At 39.0% G+C, this 11,999-nt stretch overlaps 1 protein-coding gene across 1 annotated transcript; it reads right to left on the reverse strand.

Annotated features, from left to right (window-relative positions):
* Nucleotides 1–4,698: 4,698 nt before the first annotated feature.
* On the reverse strand, nt 4,699–8,532 carry LOC121521700 (zinc finger protein 501-like). The gene is made up of 2 exons (XM_041805845.1): nt 8,415–8,532; nt 4,699–6,154 (listed from the first exon to the last, which is right to left on the reverse strand). The coding sequence occupies exons 1-2, from the start codon at nt 8,452–8,454 to the stop codon at nt 4,845–4,847; spliced, it is 1,350 nt and encodes a 449-aa protein (XP_041661779.1). The 5' UTR covers nt 8,455–8,532; the 3' UTR covers nt 4,699–4,844.
* Nucleotides 8,533–11,999: the final 3,467 nt, after the last annotated feature.

Consider the following 11,999-nt stretch of genomic DNA (forward strand, 5'->3'; position numbering starts at 1 on the left):
GTGTGAATAGCATGAATGTGTGAAGACAAACCTGACTTTGTTGTAATATTTTCCCTTAAATTAATTCTTTGTACAACCATACTCATGACACTATATGGCAGTCTAAGGTGTCAAATTTCAGCTGCAGTGTAGAGCTTATCAACCCTGTTTCCAAGAAAATCTGAGATGTTTTATCAAATGTAAAATAACACAAAGCCAACATCTCAAAAAATAAAACAGAAATTTCTTTGCTTTTGGAGAACAATTGCTCATTTTAAGTTTAATACCAGTCACAAGTTTAAAAATAACAGACAGCAGTGGTTCCTACAAACTGGCAATACTTGGGTGGTTAAAAATGTTTCATTACATACATGTCCAATTGTCATTTATATGTTACACTCCCAATGCGGCCTTGCATATATGGATAAAACCACGATTAACTGAAAACAGGGGTGTCAAACTCAATCACAGCAGGGGCCGGATTCTGGATTCAGGACTAACCTGAGGGCCTTACAGGGAACCTTTTTAACCATAAACTGTCAACCTTGTTTCACCGGTAATAAAATATGAAATTAATACCTAGCACTGATGATAAATAATTTTGACATTTAAAAAGTTAAAAAGATCAGTTTGAAGGCTGACAATCTAAGAAAAGTAAATTTATTAGTTTGAAAAGGTCAAAACATGAAATTGAAAAAGAATACAATAACGTTAGGCTGATCTCCGCGACGTCACTTGAATTTTCTTTTTCTACTTTGCCATTGTTTTACTGTGTTTTTCATGTGTTATGTGAAATTCAATTGAAATAACTACAAAACTGCTAAGGACATTTGTTGGTATTTGCGAGGCCCACTTTAGTATAATATAGTTTAAATTTAGAAGCCAGTAGTCAGTCTAAAGAGTTTGAATGACAGCCACCCGATCAAGTAACCTGAGAGGGGCCCGCCACCCTCTGGCCAGATTATTCCCCTACACAAGAGGTCAAAAGTTAGCCTCTTTGTTGGAAGCCCAGTTATTATTTACAGAGGTTTTTTACTATTATAAGCTGTTCTATGCTTTTTGTTTGTAGTCGTTCATTGTTCTGGGGGAAATGTGTGTATCAGAGAGATCTCTGGTTAAAATATGCATAACGAAGTATTTAAGGTTATCACCCTCAATGTTAATGGCTTGACAAGTCCTATCAAGAGGGGCAAAATGATATCAAAAGCAAAAAAGAAAAGGAAAAAATGATATTCTGGCAAGAAACTCACTTAAATCTTGAACATGAAAAAATACAGAAGATGGGCTTTAGACATACTTACTATTCATATTTTAAAACAGGACACAATAGGGGTGTGGCCATTTTAATACCTAATTCAGTCAGCTTTGAACTCCTGTCAGAAATTAAAGATAAGGAGAGTAGGTATATCTAGCCTTGCAAAGCAGATGGATACGCCCGTTTCCTTGTTTTTCACTGCCAAATCCATCTTGCAAAGCTCCCATCCAAACCGTTTGGGCCTGGTTATAAAGTGACAGAACCAATCAGCGACGAGGGGCAGTACTTTCAGGTGCAGCAGAATCGTGATGTAAACAAGCAGCAGCAAGAGCTGGTGCAGTTATGGAGGAAGAGATAAGTCAACCCTTTAAGCCCCTGAGGTGCTGCAGCTGGGATTAAATTACTAATGTACTGTAGCGTTCTCTTTCGTAAAGCAGCCAAGAGGCTACTTAACCTTTGTTTGGGCTTTATGTTCCAAATTTACACAGGCTACTGTGGACCATAGCCAGCGCCAAAACAATGAATCTACAGCCTCTGAATCTCAATCTCTGACATGCAGCTTGAAACTCATCAACGAAGACACACACAGACACAGATGTGGACTCATACAGGACACATGCACCTGCCTCTGCATATGCTCTCAACCAATCACAAAGCTAGATCACATAACAGTAAGGTATACGAAACCAAGCAGCAACCTCCAGTCCTGAAAAATGAAGCAAATGCGGAAGTGCAAAAAAATTGCAATACCGCGAGTGTCCACTTGATGCTGGCTGCAGGAAGACCAGCAGTCCTGTCTGGAAACCTGTTAAACAGCCGGTTTTTACACCAGAAGTAAACTGGTTACCAGTCTCGTTCAACAAAACCAAATGTGTCTCATTAGCTAGTGTCTTATTGTGCTCTCACTGTACAGGGGGTGAATTTTTTTGTACCACAATCGTTTGGATTAAATTCAGGATAAACCTCACTCTCTAATTGGTGCATCTCATTTGATTGACAGATAGCTCGACAGGCAGAGGCTACGTTTCAGTGAACCAGAAGGCTCGCTAGCAGGCTGACAGGAATTCGTGCTTAGTGGGCGGGCCATTAAGTTGATCCAAAGTTAGGTAGAGACCGCGATTTCAATATGGAAGCCTCCGTAGATTGGCTTCAAGAGCCGTTTGAGTCCAACTAGTGTAAGCAATTCTTTCTACAGTCTATGTACGGAACACTGCCGAACATGATGCATTCACTGACATTACGGAAAACAGTAACTGTCATAAGAGAATCTACTACACAAAAGAACATGTCAACAACGACTTAGTCTGTTTCAGTACTGATAAACTTTAGCCAGTCTGATGAAAGGGTCTGGGACTAGATGTACAATTTAACACTGGTCATTCATGGCTCCCCCACCAGATTATGTCTTTAAACTGTAATTGTCATTCAAGCATTTCACCAACACCAGATCGACGACTGTTTACCTTCAGGTGGAACACCTGAGGCCTGTACGACGAAGCTGTGTTTTCTCTTATCGAGATAACTTCAGGATGAACCCTGGATTTTCTGTACGACGAAGCTGGTTCACTTCTTACTGGGATAAATCACCGCGGTAACTTAGGCTGAACGGCTAACCTGCTCTGGAGCAGGTTATGTTCTGGATAAGAGATGAGCGAGTATAAAAGCACCGCCTCCTGACCAATCAGTTCTCTTGGAATATGGCCTGCCCATTCTTAGAAGAGCCTGGTTGGTGCACGGAAAAAGAGAAGAGCGCTTGGGAGAGAAAGAATCTTTAGGGATAGACGATAATTAATTCCGGTTATTTCATCCATACAGCAGAGACAGTGTGAAGAAATAAAGCCTTGTCATCCGCCGCTATGTTTTTGTATTTGATCTTCTGTTCCCAAGTCTTTTTTTGCTCCACTAGGATTGCATCTGAAATAATGGGGTTAATAATAATGGTCACACATTATGTCCTTTGCACACTGGGTCTGATTATTTCGTCCGAATTTTTTCGCACGTTAAAAAGGAAAATCGAGCTCATGTTCTAATCCAGGTTGCACACTGACGCTGAAATTTTCATCCGTCATTTTTTTTCGGAACTGACTCGATTTTATGCGAAACTTTGCATCAGTCCAAGTCATTTAAATGGGTGAGTGATGATTTAAAACAGTGTCAACTGCTTCCTCCTTGCTTGCTTACCCTCACCGGACCCCTCCTCCCTCTCTCTCACCCTGAAACCTCACTTTAAACACCAAAGATTGCTCAGTTATTATGTGGATATAAACCATGGAAGTATAACACAGGGGTTCTTAACCTTTTCGACCTCGGGGCCCAACCTTTCCAGTACAGAGGGACCCGGGGCCCATTTAAAGGTACAATGTGTAAAATTTGGCATTTTAGCGACATCTAGCGTCCAGATTTTAGAATGAGCCGATGTGTTACCAAAACGTCACATCACTAAGAGATGAGAGCCTGTGAAGACCAAAAAGGATCATGAGCCGGACATCAATTACAGCAGTGACGAGGTGAGGGTTTATTCATTCATTTTTGTAACCACTGTTTTATAGATTACAGGTCAGTCTTCTTCTCCACCTGCCTTCCAGGTAGCTTTCAGGACCGGCGGGCAGGTTCGTATTTAAAAATCGCGTTTCGCTCTTTCTGTCCCCAAAACTACCACTGTGTGAAGTCTTAACCAATCAATTCAGTCAATTTTACTCTCCTCAGACGTGGGTGTAGGTGCCAGTCAGTATGGTTGTGTGAAAGACTAAAACTAAGGATATTTTGTCTCTATTTTTATTTTTATTTCAGTTAGTTTTGTAAGCACACTATACAGTTTGTTAGTTTTCTTTTTTTTTTTTTTTTGGTAAAGCTTAGTTTTTATTCAGTTTCAGTTAACTAAATTGATTTTTGAATTTTAGTTGTAGTTATTTAGTTTTAGTTAAATATAACAACCTTGCTCCCAACTCTGTGGGAACAGTTTGGGGATGGCCCCTTCCTGTCCCAACATGACTGTGCACCAGTACAAAAAGCAAGGTCCGTAAAGACATGGATGAGAGAGTTTGGTGTGGATGAACCTGACAGGTCTGCACAGAGTCCTGACCTCAACCAAATAGAACACCTTTGGGATGAATTAGAGCGGAGACTGAGAGCCAGGCCTTCTTGTCCAACATCAGTGTGTGACCTCACAAATGTGCTTCTGGAAGAATGGCCAGAAATTCCCATAAACACACTCCTAAATCTTGTGGAAAGCCCTCCCAGAGAGTTGAAGCTGTTATAGCTGCAAAGGGTGGACCGACGCCCTATTAAACGCTATGGATTAAGAATGGGATGTCACTTAAGTTCATATGCAAGTCAAGGCAGGTGAGCGAATACTTTTGGCAATATAGTGTATATTTGGACTGCTCAGTGGTTACATTAAAATTGCAAGAATTATACAAATAAAAAAATTAAGACTGTGTCTTCTTCCACACTTTATTATACAACTAACATATCCTCGTTCATTTGATCAATGGTCACTTTATTATTATCATTATTATTTTTGCTTTTTTACAGTAGGGTTTCCTTTCACCTGGGCTAACCATATTAGTGAGTGTCTCTCTAGCCGGAGTTCCTGGCTGGCACCTCCACATCAGCTTGTTTCTGTAGCCTGCTTTCCAACACACTTGTGCCTTTTTAACTGTGAAAGCCATGAGAATTTTAGGTCACAAACAGAGCAGCTGAGCGGTTTCTCTCCTGTGTGAACCAACATGTGTCTGGTAAGATGTTCTTTCCGTAAAAAACTTTTACTGCAGTCAGAGCAGCTAAAGGGTTTTTCTCCTGTGTGAATTCTGATGTGCTGTATCAGATTTTGCCTTGTTTTGAAGGCTGCAGCACAAATGGAGCAGCTGAAGGGTTTTTCTCCGGTATGAATTTTTATGATTTCTTTCAATTGTTGTTTATTTTTCAAAGTTTTACTGAGCTCAGTGCAGTGGAAGTATTTCCGCTTCTTGTGGACCATCATGTGTGTGTTCAAATTTCTTTTTACATTAAATGTTTTATTGCAAACAGAGCAGATGAAGGGTTTCTCTCCTGTGTGAACCAGCATGTGTGTGGTCAGATTTCCTTTCCGCATAAATCTTTTACCGCAGTCTGAGCAGATGAAGGGTTTCTCTCCTGTGTGAACCCTCATGTGTTGTGTAAGATGCTGTTTTGTTTTGAAAGTTTTATGGCAAACAGAGCAGCTGAAGGGTTTCTCTCCTGTGTGAATTCGTACGTGTCCTTTAAGATGCTGTTTTGTTTTGAATGTTTTACTGCACCGAAAGCAGCTGAAGGGTCTCTCTCCCGTGTGCACTAAAGAGTGTGCTATTAGACTACTCTTCTGGGTGAATCTTTGGCTGCAAAGAGAGCAACTGAAGGGTTTCTCTCCTGTGTGAATTCTCAAGTGTTGAGCCAGATTTTGTTTTGAATTGAAAGCTTTATGGCACTCACAGCAGCTATGTTTTCTCTTATGAGTGTTAAGTCTCCTGTTTTTATTTTTTTCCATAGTCTGATGTTCTCTGTTGTCTGCCCAATCTTCACTGTCATCAGTCTCAGCTTCTGAAGAGTCTTCAGTCCTGTGCTCAGTCTCAGGTTGAAAATGTGTCTCTGGATCTGTGTTCCTGCCTGGTTCTGCTCCTTTGCAATCCTCTCCATCAGCTTCTATTTCCATCTGTTCACTTTGTTTTTGAGAAAACTGTGCGACCTGAAGCTTTTCTTCCTCATCCTCTCTTTTTACAGTGACAATGTCCAATGGGAACTTGGTGGTGTTGTCCCTCTTTAGTCCTTGAAGCTGCGCTCCCTCCTGACTGCTCCACAGTTCCTCCTGTTCCTTTTTAATGTGTGGGAGCTCAGTGTCCTTCTGGTCCAGACTGGAGCTCCACTCCTCCTGCTCTTCTTTATTCACTAACAACTGCCGGACATCTGCAGAGCAGGGTAAATAAAAAGCACTGGATGTTAAAATCGATCACTAAATGTTGAAGAAAATCTGAAAAACTAAAGTCAGTTATATTTTTCTCCATAGCTTGTGACTGCTGTTGAGTTTACTTCAGTCAGAATTTCATAAACTGTCAGAATTTGATCCTTCTGTGTTTTGCTCTATTCAGCATTGGGAGGGACATCACTCAAGACAAAAATGTTTGATTTGTTGAAGATTAGATTTGAGAAAATGGACCACTGATTAGCAGACATGCATTCTTCAGGATGAAGTGAATATGAAAATCTGAGCCTATTCAGATGTTAAAATAAAAATTTAGAGGGAGGATGACGAGATGGCTGGCTGACTGGCTGGACTTTTTGTGTCCCAACAGTGACAGAAAATTTCCTTTGACTAGCCTAAAACAATAAACACAGCTTACATAAAGACATATTTAAAGGGTTACTTCAACATTTTGGCAAATTCGCCCATTGCCATAATTCCTGTAGTCTTAAGTAATAGGTTTGTTTCCTTTAGTTGCTGGTGCAAGCTGTTTCTAGATCTGGGGGGACCGTTAAACCAGCTGCACCGCTAACCCTATGTTAGCAGACGGACTCAAACTCATCAAATACACAATCCAACAACTCCAAAACACCCTCGTGGACAAGTTGTGACCTGCACATTCATCACGCTATAAAATAATAATGTATAATTATGTAACATTACGACACATGAAGCAAATACTCGAAACTATTTCTTGAGTGAACCACTGGGCGGAGTGACACAGTGCAGCAGCCATTTGCATTTAACTTTAAAACATCTCCGGCTCATAATGTTCCACGATTATTTCATAGCCTGGTGAATGTACAGGTCATGACTTGTCCACAAGAGTGTCTTGGAGTTGTTGGATTGTGTGTTTGATGAGTTTGCTGAGGGAAAGCAAAAATTCCGTCCGCTAACATAGGGTTAGCGGTGCAGCTGGTTTAACGGTCCCCCCAGATCTAGAAACAGCTTGCACCGGCAACTAAAGGAAATGAACCTATTACTTAAGACTATAGGAATTATGGCAACGGGCGAATTTGCCACAATGTTGAAGTAACCCTTTAACAAAGTAGGCATTCCTTTCTTGGACCCAAACCTGACAAAAATACATTTACTTATCTCACTTTTTGAAGATCAGGCTGATGGATCTTTGTGTTTTAGATGTTACAGCCAATGTTATTATAGTTAACTAAAACAAACTAACTAAAATTCAAAAATCATTTTCGTTAACTAAAACTAAATAAAAATTAAGCAACCAAAAAACAAAAACTAACTAAAACTGTATAGTGACTTACAACTGACTAACTGAAATAAAAAAAAAAAAAAAAAGAGAGAGATAAAGTATCCTTAGTTTTAGTCTTCGACACAACCAAACTGACTGGCACCTACACCAGAGTCTGGAGATTGAAAATGACCTGATCTGATTGCCTGCCCCCCCCCCCCCCCCACACACACACACACAAAGGCACAATGAACTGCATTTAACAGTGAAATAAACAGGGTATAAAGCATTTACAGGTTAACAACTATTTACATTTAAAATAAAGTTCAAAACAAAATTTGAAAATTTCTACAGATAATATGGTGATGATGATGTGTGTTCACCTTTTTTAAATTAGATATGAGGTTTAAAGTATCTTTATAACATCTAAAGTCTATCATAGTAACGATAGTGAAGTTTGGGGGGGACTTTGAGAATCTGGCTTTATTTCTGTGAATTAAGCCTCCTAAAATAGCGAAATTCAAAGATTTATTTTTCAAAATCAATTTTTTTGGTAATGTATTTTGGTCATATTTCGGTGGTTTACTTTGTTTGGTTCTATACAAATGTATTTAAATCTACACCTGACCAAATAAAACTGTTGTAGACGGACAGCGATAAAAAAGAAAACTGTCTGAGGCTCTTTACCACAAAAAGAGTGATTAACATCTATGTCTGCAAACTAAGAAATCTTTATAGTACAAGGAACAATATTTTATTTTTTTTTTATTATTAGATTTTCATCAACAGAGTTCATCCGACATGTACATTAAAAAAAACAGCCTCTGAAGAGTCAATAAGGTCAGTAAACTCTGTGGTTTTCTTATAAGGAGCTAGCTGAAGCTAACACTGAGCTGTGTCCCTAAGTGCTGCAGCTAAGGGCTAAAGCTAAAGGCTAAAGCTAACGGATCTAATCGATGAAACATTAGCAGGAAACAATTTTACTTCAGTGTAAAGAAACCCACCTGCTCGCTGTGGTTTCTCTTCTCTTCCAAGCACAGACATTTTCCACACATTTAGACAGTCAAAGAAACGCTGCCAGCTTAAACTGCATCACTCTGCTAACCTACGATGCTAACACATGCTAAACGTCCGCTAGACTTCTTCTTCTTCGCTGTTTTCTGAGGCGGTTAGAATCCAAAGCTTACATTACCGCCCCCTCTGGTGTTGTCCTCCACTTCTTCTTTTTATTGTGGTTAAATGGCGGGCTTGTTGCCCTCCAGTCTCGGCCAGTCCTAATGAAGACCCCCTAAGTTCTTGAATCTGATTGTTTGACAATCCTCCGAGGGCTGAGCTCATCTCAAACTTTTCTCTTCAGTCAACTTTCATAAATCTGATTTTATTTTATTTGATTTAACCTTTGACTTAATCTATTTTGATTTAACCAGATAAAGACCCATTGAGATTGGGATCTCAATGGGATTGGTGGGGGTTACTGACTACCCGGGCCCACAGTAGAGAGGGGCCCTTTAGATGCCTGTATGGAAGCCCATTTGGGTCAAATAAAAAAGAAAACAATGTGAAAGTACAGCAATTCTTGAAAAAACAATCTTATGTCATCATTTTGAAATAAAAGGTCATAATTATAAGATTAAAAAAGTCATGATAATGGGTTAAAAAGTCAGAATTAAAGGAAAAAAGTAATAATGAGATACAAAGTCAAGATTATGAATTTAAAAGTAAAAATTATGACATATAAATTTATAATTGACTAAATGACTTTGTATCTTTTAATTGTGATTTTTTAAAATCTTATAATTTTACATTTTAATCTAATTATTATGACTTTAGATTGTTTTTTCCCTTCTGCATTTTTCTTTTTTAAGTGGCAGAAATGGGCTTCCATATGCCTACAATGAAAAGTGTGTTTTTATTTAATTTTTCTTAATATTTAGTGTCATTACTGTATTCAAAGTGACTGAATGAATCAGTCAACAGACTGAAAGTTGTATCAAATAAAGAAAAATACAATTCTGGGGGGCCTCTCTCCTAAAAATGTCCAGATAGTGTGGTCCAGCACTGCAAAATAATGCAAGTGAATTTCATTTGGCCACAGTAAAAAATGCTCAAAAATTGGGAAATTATGGTTAAAAAAACATTAAAATGTAAATATACTTGCAAAGATGATGCAACATAAGTTGCTTTGCTAGCCGGCTATGGGGGGCCCTGTGTAATATTCTTTCAAGGGGCCCTAAATCCCTAGCTAGTCAGTCTGAAGAGTATTCCATGCAGAGGGTGCAGCAAAACTGAACGCTCTTTTCCCCTTTTCAGTCCTGACATGAGGAACAAGCAGGTGGAAAGTATCACAAGAACGCAAGGCGTAGTGGCTTTTAGTTGTTTGAAGAAGAGAACATAAATAAGAAGGAACCAAGCCAAGAAGAGCCTCGTAAATCAGAGTCAGCCAGTGAGTGTACCTGCAAGCCCTCAGAGAAGGCCAGCCAGATTTAGCAAAGAGTTCAGAGTGATGCGTGAGGCCACTCAAGATTATGACTCAAACTTATGATTTGACTTTTCATCTCATACTTTTACCTTTCAAATCATAATTTGGACTATATACATCACATTTATATCTTTTAGGTTCCCAGTTTTAAATTTTAGGTCATATTTGGACCTTTTCAACTCCTTACTTTGGCTTTTAAATTCCGCAGTTTGATTTTTTAAAACATGATTTCAAATACTTTCTCATGTTTTGACATTTGAAATGAATAATTCTTACTTTTTATATCATATTTTGACCTTTTACACTCCCAATTTTGAATTTAAGTCATATTTTTAACTTTTTAAGTCATCATTTTAAATTCTAGCTCATACTTTGACATTTTCAACCCCTAATTTTTGGCTTTTTAATCCAATATTTGGACCAATCAGACTCACAATTTAAAATTTTAAGTCATATTTGGACTTTTTAAACTTATGATTTTAACTTTCTCCTCACATACAGTCGCTACAAAAAGTATGTGAATCCTTTGAGATTTCTTGGATTTCTGCATAAATTGGTCATCAAATGTGTTCCGATCTTCATCTAATTCACAACAATAGACAAACACAGTCTGCTTAAACTAATACTGCACAAAAAATGATATGTTTTCATATTTTTTTTTATTTTTAACAAAAACATGTAAACATTCACAGTGCAGGGTGGAAAAAGTATGTGACCCCTAGGCTAAGGACTTCTCCAAGAGCTAATTGGAGTCAGGAGTCAGCCAACCTGGAGTCCAATCAGTGTGATGAGATTGGATGTGTTGGTTAAAGCTGCCCTGCCCTATAAAAGACACACACCAGTTTTGAGTTTGCTGTTCTCAAGAAGCATTGCCTGATGTGAACCATGCCTGGCACAAAAGAGCTCTCAGAAGACCTACGATCAAATATTGTTAACTTGCATGAAGTTGGAAAGGTTTACAAAAGTATCTCTAAAAGTCTTGATGTTCATGTGTCCACGGTAAGACAGACTGTCTACAAATGGAGAAAGTTCAGCACTGTTGCTACTCTCCCTAGGCGTGGTCGTCCTGTAAAGATGACTGCAAAAACACAGCACAGTGCTCAATGAGGTGAAGAAGACTCCTAGAGTGTCAGCGAAAGACTTACAGAAATCTCTGGCACATGCTAACATTTGTGTTGACAAATCTACAATAAGTAAAACATTAAACAAGAATGGAGTTCATGGGAGGACACCATGGAGGAAGCCACTGCTATCCCAAAAACACATTGCTGCACATTTGAAGTTTACAAAAGAGCACCTGGATGTTCCACAGCACTACTGGCAAAATATTCTGTCCATAGATGGAACCAAAATTGAGTTGTTTGGAAGGAACACACAACGCTATGTGTGGAGAAAAAAAGGCACAGCACACCAACATCAAAACCTCATTCCAACTGTGAAATATGGTGGAGGGGCCATCATGGTTTGGGGCTGCTTTGCTGCCTCAGGGCCTGGACAGATTGCTGTCATTGACAGAAAAATGAATTCCCAATTTTATCAAGACATTTTGCAGAAAAACTTAAGACCATCTGTCCACCAACTGAAGCTCAACAGAGGATGGGTGATGCAACAGGACAACGACCCAAAGCATAGAAGTAAATCAACAACAGAATGGCTTCAACAGAAGAAAATACGCCTTCTGGAGTGGCCCAGTCAGAGTCCTGACCTCAACTCGATTGAGATGCTGTGGCATGACCTCAAGAGAGCGATGCACACCAGACATCTGAGTAATATTGCTGAACTGAAACAGTTTTGTAAAGAGGAATGGTCCAAAATTCCTCCTGACCGTTGTGCAGGTCTGATCTGCAACTACAGAAAAGTTTGGTTGAGGTTATTGCTGCCAAAGGAGGGTCAACCAGTCATTAGCCTAGGGGTTCACATACTTTTTCCACCCTGCACTGTGAATGTTTACATGGTTTGTTCAATAAAAACATGAAAACATATCATTTTTTGTGCAGTATTAGTTTAAGCAGACTCAAGCAGAGCACATTTGATGACCAATTTATGCAGAAACCCAAGAAATATCAAAGGGTTCACATACTTTTTCTAGTGACTGTATATGTTCTTTAAA

The sequence above is a fragment of the Cheilinus undulatus genome, linkage group 14 (assembly GCF_018320785.1).
Source record: "Cheilinus undulatus linkage group 14, ASM1832078v1, whole genome shotgun sequence".
NCBI lineage: Eukaryota > Metazoa > Chordata > Actinopteri > Labriformes > Labridae > Cheilinus > Cheilinus undulatus.